The sequence below is a fragment of the Protopterus annectens genome, chromosome 10.part0 (assembly GCF_019279795.1).
Source record: "Protopterus annectens isolate FY-2018-M chromosome 10.part0, PAN1.0, whole genome shotgun sequence".
NCBI lineage: Eukaryota > Metazoa > Chordata > Ceratodontiformes > Protopteridae > Protopterus > Protopterus annectens.
The window spans coordinates 721,678,052-721,691,976 of record NC_056744.1 but is presented as its reverse complement, the minus strand read 5'-3'; the positions used below and the strand labels follow the sequence as shown (position 1 = coordinate 721,691,976).

At 39.6% G+C, this 13,925-nt stretch overlaps 1 protein-coding gene across 1 annotated transcript in view; it reads left to right on the top strand.

Moving 5' to 3' along the window:
• The window catches only part of DOCK7 (dedicator of cytokinesis 7), a 3,076,229-nt gene that overhangs the window by 2,025,002 nt on the left and 1,037,302 nt on the right, over nucleotides 1-13,925 (top strand). The window contains exons 26-27 of the mRNA XM_044085545.1: nucleotides 6,843-6,983; nucleotides 7,076-7,189. Coding sequence (XP_043941480.1) covers nucleotides 6,843-6,983; nucleotides 7,076-7,189 — 255 coding nt within the window. The remainder of the gene's footprint in view (nucleotides 1-6,842; nucleotides 6,984-7,075; nucleotides 7,190-13,925) is intronic.

Here is a 13,925-nt window from a genome sequence, read left to right as displayed (position 1 = left end):
TATCTAGGGGCCCCAAAGGGGAAGATGTAACAAAGTAGGGTAGATTTTTTTGAAGAAATTTATAAAAATATTTGGCATGGAAGATGTGAATTCAGTACTAGGATTTCAGAATGAATTTACGTATTTTCCCTAAGATACAAAAACTGGGGTAGGCTAGACAGAATATACATTTCACAGGAAGATGTGCATTTAGTTAAAGGTCTTAATATGGCCTAGGTAACTATTTTAGATCACGTTCCAATAATTAAAATAAAAACACGGGGTAATGAAATAAAAATGAGACACTGGTGCTGTCCCATCTATCTGTTAAAAAGAGAGTTTAAGGAATGGGTAGTGGAAATTATTCGGGAGCTATTAGAGAAGATAGAAATTTCTTCTGAAAATATAGCTGGGGAGTGGGATAAAATTAAAGTGGAATTTAAAAATAGGATGGAAGTAAAATAAAGGGAGATATGATTAAGAAGTAACAAGAATTATTTAGAGGGACTGACAAGTGTTAAAGTATTGCAGAGTAGGGGCAATTGCAGAATTCCAAACAGAAAATAAGGGATTACCTTGATAGTATGCACAAGTTTAGAAAGGTTGCTGTTAAGCAACTGTTTGATAACTCTAGAGCACAAAAACTTTTATCACAACGACTCAGGCAACAGAAAGTAGAAAGGGCTGTCACCAAGCGTAGGGCGCCTATAACAAGGAAGATAACGAGATCTTAAAGAAATATTAGAAGTATTTCGTAAATTCTTTGAAAATCTGTATAAAGCAGAGAAATATGGAATTCAAGAAAAGGTACAAATGGAAATGTTTATGGAAGAATTAAATATGCCAAGGTTAGCGGTAGATGAGGCTCATTTACTAACAGGATAGGAGTAGATGAGATAAAAATGGTAATGTATTACCAATCTATAGGAAAGTCCCCAGGAATAGATGGTATTCCTGTGGAAGTTTGGAAGCTAAGAAAAAAAAATGAGAAAGATATGAAAGGTTTTGTTTAGTAGTACTTTAAAAGAAAGAGAAGTGCCAACATACTGTAAGAAAGTGGTGGTAGCCGTGATACCTAAACAGGGTAAAGATCCATCAGATCCAGCTTCATACAGGCCTATTTCAATGCTAAACCATGATGATAGTGTTTGTCTTTAATGGCTAAAAGAATGGCAAACTTGATGCCAAAATTGATAGATATGGATCAGTGTGATTTTTGTGGAGGGGAGGCAAACATTCGACATCACTAACAGAACATTGACAATCCAGAGGGAAGCGAACTGTATGAAAATACCATTGTTGTTGGTGGGTCCTTGATGCAGAGAAAGCATTTGACAGAGTAAGCTGGGACTTTGAGCAGGGGAATGGAAGAATTTGCATTTCCTAATAAAATTATAATGTTGATTAGTAGGATATATGAGGGATTGGAGGTGAAAATTAAAGTGGGTGGGGCCCTTTGATAATTTCTGCTTGAACAGAGGAACCAGGCAGGGGTGTCTTCTCTCCCTTTTGTTATTTCCATTATGTTTAGAACCATTGGCAAAAAAATAACAGACTCAGAAATCCAAAAATATAATTGGTATGGTAGTCAAGAAAAGCTAGCTGTATTTGCCGATGAGATTGTTTTATACTTGACAAAACCAGAAAGGGATATTACAATGTTGTGGAACATTTTGAGACAGGTTCATATCTTTTCAGGATACAAAATTAATGAAGATAAAACAAAGGCAATACCGGTAAATTATGTACCCTAACAAATTTGTTCATCAATATCCATATTTATGGGGACATGATAAAATGAAGTATTTAGGAGTATGGATTAAAGTGATTCAGATGTGGCAGCTAAGGATGTGAGGGAAGAGACTAAACAAAAGAAAATGTAAAAACTAAGAAAATGGAAGCTGCGTTATAGGGATATGGATAGTAAGATGCAAGCAGTTAAAATGTTTTTAGTCTCTTTAGTCTTATGCACAGGTCAGGCATATTTTTATCAACCAGAGGAGAAGCTGTGGATAGCAATTCATAAAGAGCTGAAGAATTTTATCTGGGAGGGGAAGATGGCAAGAGTCAAATGGGATAAGCTGATTCTTCCAGTAGAAAAAGGCAGCTTGGGATTACCCGATTTGAAGGGGTATGTCAGAGCAACACAGTTTAGGCTCCTTTACATAGCACAAGCAGAAAATTATAATTTAAATTGGAAAGAGCTGATGATGAAACAGAGGAGAAGCTCAAGAAATAAGGAGAGACTAGGATTTTGAATGCAGACCTTTAAGGAGCATAACACAATGATACAGAATATTATATTCATAAAGTGGCAAAAAGTATTCTGAATACTAACCCAACATGGGAATGGAGAAAGGAAATTCTGCCGATAGGGATGACTACAATTAGGGATGCAGACAGTAAGCAAGAGAGGACTGGAATTTATTGGAGGAAACTGGCAAAGGAACCAACGTATTGGTAGCAAATAACTAGAGAGGGAAAGGTAATAGAATGGGAAGACACCAATAATTTATTTCGACTGCAGGTCACAGATTGCCTTCACTATCAAGGATTGATATCAGAGTATAGGCAAAGAGAAAGAGTAGAGGGCCCTAAATGAAACACCAGCACTGGTAGAGTTTTTAATAGAATCCTAAACAGAAACTGCCATTAAAAAAAGGAGTAATTAGTAAGTTAAGTATATAAAATATTGCATGATAACTATAAGAATCATTCAGAGGAGGTTAGAAAGGATTTGGGAAGAGAGACTGGATAAGTAGCTCACAAAGAAACAATGGGGGATATATGTTTATCTCCCAAATATGCAACTAAATCTAGAAGGTTTAAGATCTTTGCTTGGAAGTGTTTACATAGGTATTTTTGTACCTCAAGTAGACTCCAAAAAATATTTCTGCAGATTTTCTGGGATTGTAATGAGTCGGCAGACTTTAAAGATTCCCTGCAGACTGCTTTGTCAGAGATACTGGGTGAGCAATTTAGTAAAAAAAAAATGATTTTTTTTTTATGTACAGAATCAGAAATTGTTTACAAAAACAATTAGTAGTAGAAAATGGAAGTCAAAGTCTAAACCAACTGTACTAGAAGTAGTGGATATAGTAACAGACATACAACAACTGGAATTGACATCTTTAGAAAAGGATAAGATCAAATTACATAAGAAAAAATGGGAATTGTGGGAAGAATATATGCAGAGAAGGAACGCGTTTAAAAGAAGGCAGGATTTGAATGAGTTATGTAATGTTTGACTGACCGTGACTAGAAAGATTGTAAGTGATGTATGCTGTTTGCAACTACAATTGTGTCAATGTGGCTTGTAATGTATAATGTTTGCAACTGGAATTGTATCAACATGGTTTGTTTTCATTTATGTAAATGTAAGATTACTTATGTCATATATGATCATTTAATAAAGATGTTTCTTGTTAAAAAAAAATGCCATTATTAAAGGATGTATCCATAACTGGTGCCAAAATAACTTGTGCACCTTGCGTGGGAATTGCACAGCACATAAAAATGAACATTTGATGTTTAATAAGATAACTATAATAATAAAAGTGCCTCTTTTGAGTGGCAACCTGGCAGCAGTATGTACTTAAGGGATTTGCTCAGAGTCGCACAGTAGAGTGTTTATTAAGTCATTCCCTCTGTTCACCTTTAGTGAGGCTGACTGGAAAATTATTCTGGTCATAGTATTCAAACTATATCAGGAAATTAAGGGGATGTTAAAAACAAGGGACTAGAGCTGGCAGGGTTCCTGATGGACTTTTTTCAGTCCACCATGTTTTAGGGTCACATCATCTGGCAGCCTCCCAAGCAGTTTGTAGCAGTGAGCCTTCTAGCCCCCCGGCCTCACTTCCTTACTCACCTGGAAAATGCATTGATGTCCTGTATTTGTAAACCAATAAAGCAGTCCCTTCAGGTAATTTCTTGTAAATCAGCTGTGATGACTAACATAAATTGCAGATTATTTGTGGTCATGCTGTCCAACTTACTTAGGGTCCTGTTGAAGAGGAAATGGGACCTGCTGGTATCCCAGTTAATATACTAAGATTAGTAGTGGAACAGTCCAAGCTGTTTGGAAAGCCTTTGATTTATCAGTGTGCAGAATGAACTGTGCTCCTGTATGCCTAATAATGAAACAAAGTACTTGACTGTTTCTTTTGGATACTTCATCTACATGGGCTAATTGTTCCTGTTTATTTTAGTGTATATAGAACCACTAGATCAGGATTTGAAATAGATACTGTTACATTGAATGGAATGTCTAACAGTGGTCTAAAGAATTTGCTTATTCAAAGATTATGATCATCAGTCATTGACATGCATAGAACAGTGTATCCATTTGAAGTGGGAGCTTTTAAATTAGTTCATTTAGTTTTCCAGTTATGGTTTTAATAAGTGGAATCAGGTGCACTTTGTTTGCTCACTTAAGGCTTCTGCACTAGTCTTCCCCTGTGCCACTATGCACTAGACTTTAAAAATTTAGGATTTTACAGTTATATTTTCTTTCTTAGTTTAATATGGACAACCTGGTGCTTTTTCTCAGGATTTGGGAATATGAATTGACATCTTTACCCATGGATTTGCATTGATTATGGTACTGGTTTACAAACCAGATCTAGTGGTGTTGAAGGAAAAACCTGAACTACAGCTGTGGCAACCCATGTTGAGTCAGTGGCTTGACTGAGCTGGCAGGGGAGTACAGGTAGTGGCCATCCTGGGGAGTCAGGCTTGATAGAGCAGGATGCATACAAGCTATAAACCCTCAGAGGAGGAGGCAGTGTCATAGTGCTTATACTAAGAAGTGGGAATCTCAGCTCATTAAGCTATTTGCCTGATGGGTAGCCTTTATTAATGAGTATGGAAGCATACATTCACAGAGGGAAAGGCTTTGCGAGTCACCACAATAATGAGCGTAACTTGATCCTCCTCCTTAGGAGTAGGATTATACCATACAAAATACCCCCACTGCTGCACCTCCGGATGACTGTCACCCTTATACTATTCTAGTATAATTCCCTAATACTTTGGACTGGGCAGACGTAGTTCCATTGTAGGAAGCTTGATGGTCTGCAGGTGTGGGGATAGAAGGCACCTAATAAAACAGCAGTGGCCCGCAAACATGGAAACTTTTGCTGAAATCCCACAAATCCCACTTGTGTATATAGTAGGACCCTGAACAGGTCCATTTAAATTCTCTGTGCAGTTTAATCTTACTGTGAAACATGTATTGTCTTAATTAAAAGCATTATTTCACAATACCTACCCCTCTGAAACAGGTTATGTAATTTACAAAGTTCATTTTACGTCTCACTGTAACAGTATCTGCAGACTGTATTTTCCATTACTAGCATTTGTGAGGGAGTAGTAACCCCTTGAACCCTGGTAATTGAGTGGAACCAGTCTCCCTTACAAATGATTTTAACTGTAAACACACTTAACAGATATGTTTAATCAGGTATGGTTTCACAAGATACAAGCAGTTCATTTTAATAGTCAGGCAGTTGGCAAGATGATTCTTCTCAGCAGAATTTAGCAAGAAGTATGTATTTATAAGATTATTAGTTTTGTCTTTTCATGAAACAATCTCACCTATTCCTGCTCTTTACCTTGTACATAAGAACAGACATTTTTTAAGGGTGCCCACTGTGGTGCAGCAGTTAGCATTGTCACCTCACAGCAAGAGGTTCTCCGTTTTGGTTCTCGGCTGGGGTGCCTTCTGTGCGGAGTCTGTATGTCCTCCCTGCGGCCACGTGGGTTTCCTCTTGGTGCTCTGGTTTCCTCCCACATTCCAAGGACATGCAGTAGGTAGATTGAACACACTAAATTGGCCATAGGTGACCGTGTGTGCATGAGTGAGTGGTGTGAATGAATTACTGTGTCAGGGCTAGCCACCCAGCGATGTAAACCTTGGCTCGAGATGGTTGTCACTGTGGAAGTGACACCCCGATCCCATGTGCAAAATGGGAAAAAAAGGTTGAGGATGGATGGATTTTTAAGTATGTACAAAATAGTATTTCAGCCTCAGCAGTATATATAGATATAGATAGATATATATATATATATATATATATACATATATATATATATATATATATATATATATATATGCTTTCTTGTGGTTAGCCCATCCTTTGCTTGTCTGTCAGAGCGCAAGTCTGTGACTCACATGTCAACTTAATTCTAACACTGTAATTTGAAAACTTGAAAAATTACGTATGGTGTTAAGATTGCTAACATCTTTTGGGAATGGGGCTCATTTTAGTAGCAATCTTGTCAAGTTCCTGAATGCTTACAAAAAATATGTGCCTTGAAGAAATAGTTGTTGAGCAACAGAACAAAGATATATATTTGTACGGTACCTATTGAATGTTCAAAGATGGTGATTGTGATCCCTGGAACCGCGGAACAACTGTGAATATAATATGTACTAACTATGAGATTGAGTTATCTTAAAAGTATTCCTCCTATTCTGAGGTACAACGGTTTGGTAGTAATTTGCCTTGGAATATTCTAGCACTGTCTCATTGACAATGTTATTACAAGAGATGGGGAGAAATCAAAATGTATTAGAGCAAGTTTCAAAATGTTCTGTTATTTTAGTTGGATCGTAATTTGCATTTTAACGTGTCAAGACTTTTTGATGGGTGTCACAGTTCTGAAAAGGAGCCAGGTTTGTATGCATTTTCTGTTAAGGCATTCTTCCTTTATTTCAGTATATGTTAGTGATATAATACTGTTGTATAGTGTGCTACAGTACTGCATTAAGCTGTATTGTTTAGAACCAAGAAGTTAGCTTTTTCCCCTTTGTTTTGCAGGTGCATTCATGTTTTAATAAGTTTCATTTTTTCTTTCTTTAGGTGAAAAGCATGATATATCACTTGCATTTTACAGACAAGCTTGATTCTTCTCGAAAAACACGCTTTCCAGAACGTTTTATGGATGACATAACTGCTTTGGTTAGCACAATAGCTGGAGATATTATTTCTAGATACCAAAAGGTAATGCAATCAGATAGCAGTATAAGACTGCATATACTTGTTTTTCTAGAGTGCAGCTTTTTTGATGCCCCTTCTTTTTCTTTGTTTTACAGGATGTTGAATTAATTGAAAGACTGAATATGAGTCTTGCGTTTTTCCTTACTGATCTGTTTTCTGTCATGGATAGAGGATTTGTTTTTAATCTTGTTAAGGTCTACTGTAAGCAGGTATGTAGAATAAAATTATTATTTGTAGTTGATTCTGATGTAGCAGTAGCACTGGCACTTATACTAAAGTAATCTGATTGTTTGAAAACACCTAAAATTAGTGGTTAGACATGGCAGCATATGACAGATGAAGGGAATTCTGAAAGGGGCATGGCTCTAATTGCTAGAAGTGGAAAGATTAACAGTAAATGCTAGAAAACTAGTAGTTGGCTCTTGGTTGTTGGACAGTAGCTGATGGTAACATTTCTGCCATTTTCATTCATACCGTTCATATGTGCACATTAATAAAATTCTGAAGTTCTTCTTCAAAACAAGTAGCACTTTCAAATGAAAAGTTTAAAAGAATGTGTTCTAGTCTTCCAAGTACTTAGGAATTGTTGAGGAGCAGCATCAGGGAGGTAAGTTGGTCATATGGAACTGATGGTGATATTGAAGACATAGGTTCATCTAGGGTGAAGGGGGAGAGTAACTGTACAAGTCATTGACTAAAAATTGCTTTTTAGACTGCTTTTTGCAGTAGTGTTTCACTGAAAAGTGGATGAGCCACCAAAATATTGAAAATAAACATCTTGCATATTTTGACAAAAAAGCAGACTTAATCAAAGCAGGTATTGAGTTTTGATGGGTAAAAACATAGTCCCATCCTTGTGATATTACATTTTGTTGCTTCATATATGCTAAGAAGCGTTTACTAGTGACATCATGTGGGTGAAAATTTTGTTTATTTTGATGCTTCTGCTGAAATAAATGTCTTGAGTTAACTTGTATAGGTTGACATAAGGCATGGTTATAACCAATACAAAATAAACGAATACAAACAAGACAACAGCTCCAAGCACGATCCTGATTTATTAAAAATAAAGGTAAAAATCAAAGTAAGCCCTTTAGGCTGTATCACCAGCCTTGATCAGACCAAGGCATGGTTGGAAGGAGGCCACATCAGAAAATAAGAAAAGTGTAGAATTCTTGTATGAAATATCAAGGAATAAGCAAGGAGGAGAATGTGATTAAACATATACAGTTTATTTGCATGTATTTAGAGCATTCATATTAACTACAGAAATGTTGCCTTTCAGCTATGGAATTCTAGCAGTGTCCCACTGATAACTTTATACTACTTCAACTTAGAGAAAGACAGTTATATATCACTCCAGGATAGTTAATATTAATATGGCTCATTTATTCAGAGCTTCCTTGTGCCTGGTGTGGACACCTGTGACTGCAAGACTTGGATTGCTTCTAAAACCATCTGGACATACAAAGCTGATATAAGTATATTTATTTGAGCTTGCTCTAAATGTTTCAGTGATATTTAACATTTCTGTGCTGCATTTATTGATTTGGTTGAATTCATCACTGTTCTTCAGCCTTTACTTTGTTAAAGAAAATCCATCTGTTTGTTACAATACTGCTCTTAGGTTAACAGTGTTCTGCAAAAGCTGTTCTGAGTTTGCCAAAGTTCTCCTCAGTCTGACAAAATATTTCTAAGTTTTGTAAAGTTTTTGTATTGTGTGATCATTTGTCAGGGTTAGTGAACTTACAAAATATATGTGTGTGAATGAGAGGGAGGATAGAGGAATGGTGAGGATGCAGGGAGTAGAGGTGGCGAAGGTGAATGAGTTTAAGTACTTGGGATCAGCAGTTCAGAGTAATAGTGAGTGTGGAAGAGAGGTGAAGAAGAGAGTACAGGCAGGATGGAGAGGGTGGAGAAGAGTGTCAGGAGTGATTTGTGAAAGACAAGTACCAGTAAGAGTAAAAGGGAAGGTCTACAAGAGGGTAGTGAGACCAGCTATGTTATATGGGTTGGAGACAGTGGCATTGACAAAAAGGCAGGAGTCAGAGCTTGACGTGGCAGAGTTGAAGATGTTAAGATTTGCACTGGGTGTGACGAGGATGGACAGGATTAGGAATACGTATATTAGAGGGTCAGCCCAGGTTGGAAGGTTTGGAGACAAAGCCAGAGAGGCAAGATTATGTTGGTTTGGACATATGCTGAGGAGGGATGCAGAGTATATTGGGAAAAAGATGCTAAGGATGAAGCTGCCAGGTAACAAGAAAAGAGGAAGGCCTAAGATAAGGTTTATGGATGTGGTGAGAGAGGACATGCAGGTGGTTTGTGTGACAGAGCAAGTTGCAGAGGACAGGAATAAATGGAAACAGTTGATCTGCTGTGGCGACCCCTAACGGGAGCAGCCGAAAGAAGAAGAAGTGAACTTATTTCCAAGGATTTATGATCTTGAAGGAATTCTTAACTTCTGTTTAAGCATTTGTTACTGCACTTGAGCTGAAAGCTAGGTTGTTTAACATTGGGGAGGGTTCTTTGCACTCCTGTGGGAGCATCCAAGGTGGGAACAGCTGGTCACTATCTTGTTGTGTTTTTATCTGATTGGCCTGAGGGTATAAATTTATAAAGGTCTTTCATCCTGCTGGTATAAAAGCCTTACATTTTTGTAAGATTTTGCTCATTTATTCAGAGCTTCCTTGTGCCTGGCTTGGACACCTGTGACTACAAGATTTTGTTTGCTTTTAAAACCATCTGGACCTACAAAGCTGATACAAGTATATTTTTGCACTTGATCTGTTTCATTGACATTTAACTTCACTGTCCTACATATAAGCAAACTTCTCCAACTTAAAATCTTCTATAGGAAATGCTGTCCAATGTTTCCCCCTGTTCACAGCTGCTCGAAGAGCTGCCAGTTTGTGCAGAGGGTGGTACCATTGGAGGTCATCTAATAGTATATTACTAAACACACTCATTTTGACATTTAAGTGACTTTTCTTTAGTCCCTCCCATTTAGAAATTGTGTTTTCTTGCCTTACACAGCACAGGATAGACTCAGACCTGCTGAATCTGGACTGGTATCACTGTGCTCTTAAACCAGCCATCTTACATTAAGAGGGCTTCTCTGCACTGTTTTGGCAGAAGTGTGTAGCTCAGGACCTTTCTGAGCAGGAGATTGGTGGAGAAAGGCTGACTTTGGGTGGGGCTTTCCCATTGGTACTTGTTAAAACTGTTTAAATTTGCCTATGTATAAGCCTTGCTTTTGCATGGGTTTGTGCTCAATTTAGCAGAGCTGGTCAACATTTGGCAACTTTAGCCAGAGGTCTGGAGTGCATCTGCATCTGCACTGAAATCCAAGGCATCCACCGAAAAAAACCTGCAAATAAGTATATTTTAAGCCAGCATTGCATTTTGTTAACTGTATTTAATTGAATTACTGCTTCATTTTTGCTGTTTGTGACTAAATCCAGTTAGCCCATGCCCTTCCCAGTTACCATATTCAGAAAAATCCTGCCACAGTGGATGAGCAGATGTTCTTCATCCCACATTGCTGCAGTCCTAACACTTGGGTAGTCCGCTGTCCCAGTCGGCCCGAATACCAAAGTATAAGGCTGACGTCGGTCAGGGCGCATTAGTCTGACGTCAGGACGTCAGGGTACAAATGCGCATGACCGACGTCATATCCTCAGTCTTTTTTGCCGCATGGTCCGATGCAGAAGCAGTATTGCGAGTGCAGGTTGGCGTTCTGAAATTTTCTGAAGTCGGAGTTTCAGACCGAATCAAAGTTGGCTAAGTACCCGTTGGGAATATTTTGGTTTTTCTTGCCTCAGTATTTAACCGGATGTCAGAAAAAGTGAATAATTGTATTTCTTGTGGGAAGCAGATACCTCATAGGGATTACCATACCTTGTGTATACCTTGCTTAGGGCCTGAGCACGACGTTGTTGGATGTCGCTCTTGTGCTAGATTTAACAAACGCACTATTAAGAGAAGGTTAGACTGTGCCAGGTTAGCTTTTGGGAAGAGTTGTAATTATAAAATGCCGTCGGATGCTCCGGCCGCTTCCAAAAAGCGCAAGGACAAAGCAGCAAAGCCTAGGTTGGAAGAGCCGTCTGTCCCGGACGTCGGTTCTTTAGAGGGCTCGGTGGAGCCGGAGGTTCTGCCAGAAGTCTCTTTGGAGTCTCAGGGAGAGACTTTACTGTTACAGGATGTTTCCTCTCAGGAGGTAGGCCAGGCTGAGGGGGCTTCTCAGGTAACTGTTCTCCCCTCCCTTCCTAAGGTGGTTAGGCCCTCCCCTTCTGTTTCCAAGGCTTCTTTGAGAGGCAGGCCAGGTTTAACTTCAGTGGGGGTTTCTCCTAGTTCTTCAGGGTCTCTGCCTAAGAAACATATGCTTAAAATGGCAGAAGATTTGATTACTATGATTAGAGGTTCTATGCCCCCTCCTGATAAGAGGCCTAGGGTGGAACCTGAGCTTGAGAGTTTTGAGCAGTGTTCGAGGCTTCTGAGTCTTCGGCTGAAGACTTGCAGGAGTATCCTCCTTATTCGGATTCTGATGTAGATGATTCTACTCCTTCGGCTTCTCCTCCGGAGGATTTTTCTTTTTCAGAGACTCTTCATTCCATGAGGGAGCATTTTAAATGGGAAGGTCAAGATTTTTCTGATTCCAGGAAAAGGCTAAGGGAATTTTGTTTTACCCCAGCACAGGCCTTTGGCTATACCTCCTGTTCTGGATGTGGTGGAAGATGTTTTTGCAGAGGCTTCCCTGAACCCTGATTCTTTGCCTCCTGCTCCAGTTAAACCGGATAGGTATTATAGGGTGCCTGAAGCTCATAAGTATCTTTTTAAGAGTCCTAGGGCAGACCCAGAAACCGTTTCTCAGAGGCCTAAAGGTGTTAAGGCTTCTGTTGTTAAAAATCCTGTTCCTCCTGATAAAGAGGCAAGGGCTTTGGATAGATGGGGAAAGAAGGTGTATACTTCTTCCACTTTAGCCATGAGGGCTTTGAATTGCCAGTTCCACATGTTAAAATACCAAAATTATCTCCTTTCACAATTGAAGTCTAAGGTGGATGCTCTGGCGGAAGGTATTGAGTGTAAAGAGTTGTGGGATTTAGTTCATGTTTCTGAACAGGTGGGTAAGCATTCTTTGCAATGTGGTTTTGATGCTGTACAGGCCTCTTCGAGGGTGGCTGCCACTGGTTCTGTTCTTCGCAGGCACGCCTGGTTGAGGGATCAGAATTTGGCTGAGCATGTTAAGACAAGGATTTTAGATGCTCCGTTACAATCTGATGTGTTGTTTGGTTTGCCTGTGGAAGCAGTTTTAAAGAAAATGGAGGACAAGGCTAAGTCTATGCAGACTGTTAAAGATTTTTTGCAGGTTCAGCCTCCGAAGTTTAGTAGAAATTGGCCTACTAAGGGGTGGACATATCCTTCTTATGATTCCCAGTCTAGGGGTAGGTCTAGACGTGGCAGGGGCAGAGCTCAAGGTTCTTTTAGGCCTAGAACAGGGAGTTCACCTGCTCAGTCTTCTGGTGAGGGCAGGGGTCAGTCCTTTCGTAAACAGACCCAATGACCTGCCTTTTCAGCTGCCAGAGCCTTCTCGTCTGGCAGCACCTTTGGGAGGAAGGCTGGCACTTTTCAAAGAAAATTGGAGTTTAATTACCCAAGACAGATGGGTATTGGATATCATTCACCACGGTTACAGGTTTTATTTCCATACCTTGCCTCCTTTCAAAGGCATGCCAGACATTCCTCCTCTACAAAGAAAAGAGGCTCACAAGCAAATTTCTCTGTTACTCCAAATAGGGGCCATTCAGCCGGTTCCTGTGCCAGAAAGGGGCCTAGGATTTTATTCTCGCCTGTTCCTAGTACCAAAAAAGGGGAACACGTGGAGACCAATTTTGGATTTGTCTATCCTCAACACTTATCTGGACATTCCCAAGTTCAAGATGTTGACGTTGCAACAGCTTTTACCTCTGCTGGGAAAAGATCATTGGATGGTAACTTTAGATCTCAAGGAGGCTTACCTTCATGTGCCTATCAGACTAAGTTGCAGGAAGTATCTGCGATTTCGAGCTGGGAATTCCCATTATCAGTTCTCTGCATTGCCCTTTGGCTTATCTACTGCGCCCAGAGTATTCACAAAAGTTCTGGCTCCAGTGATAGCTTACTTCAGGCTAAAAGGAATACAAATCTATCCTTACTTGGACGACTGCCTGATTCTGGCTCAAGAAAAGGAAGACTTTTTCAGCATTTGGAATATGTGATAGCAGTGCTAAGATGCCTGGGGTATTCTGTGAACGAAATAAAGTCCAGTCTAGTACCCTCTCAAGACATGTGCTTTCTGGGTGTGAGACTGAATACAGCAACCCAGATGGCCTTTTTAACCCCGGACAAACAAAAGAATCTTTCACTTTACTTCCATCAACTATCTCTTCAGTCCGGGCTGACTGCAAGGACAGTCCTTCAAGCCTTAGGGTTCATGGCATCTTGTATTCTGGTGCTTCCCAATGCCAAACTGCATATGAGGAAGCTGCAATGGTATCTCAAAATGTATGGACACAGCACTGCCAGGATTTGGACACTGTCATTCAAATAATACCTTGCATTCAAAAGGAATTTTTGTGGTGGGCTCAGGAATGTCACCTAAACAAGGGACTCTCTGTGACCCGGCCAGAGGCGAGTCAGATTCTAACGACAGATGCCTCAGACATAGCTTGGGGAGCTCATCTGAATGGAAAGTGGATACAAGACAAGTGGCCTGCCAGACTACAGCATCTACATATCAACATGAAGGAGATGTTGGCAGTCCAGTTTGCATTACTGGCTTTCAAGGAGTTACTTCTTCCAGGGCAGGTGTTGATTCTAACAGACAACACAACTGTCATGTGGTACATCAACAAACAAGGGGGAACACATTCTTATCCTCTATGCAGGCAAGCAATGATTTTGTGG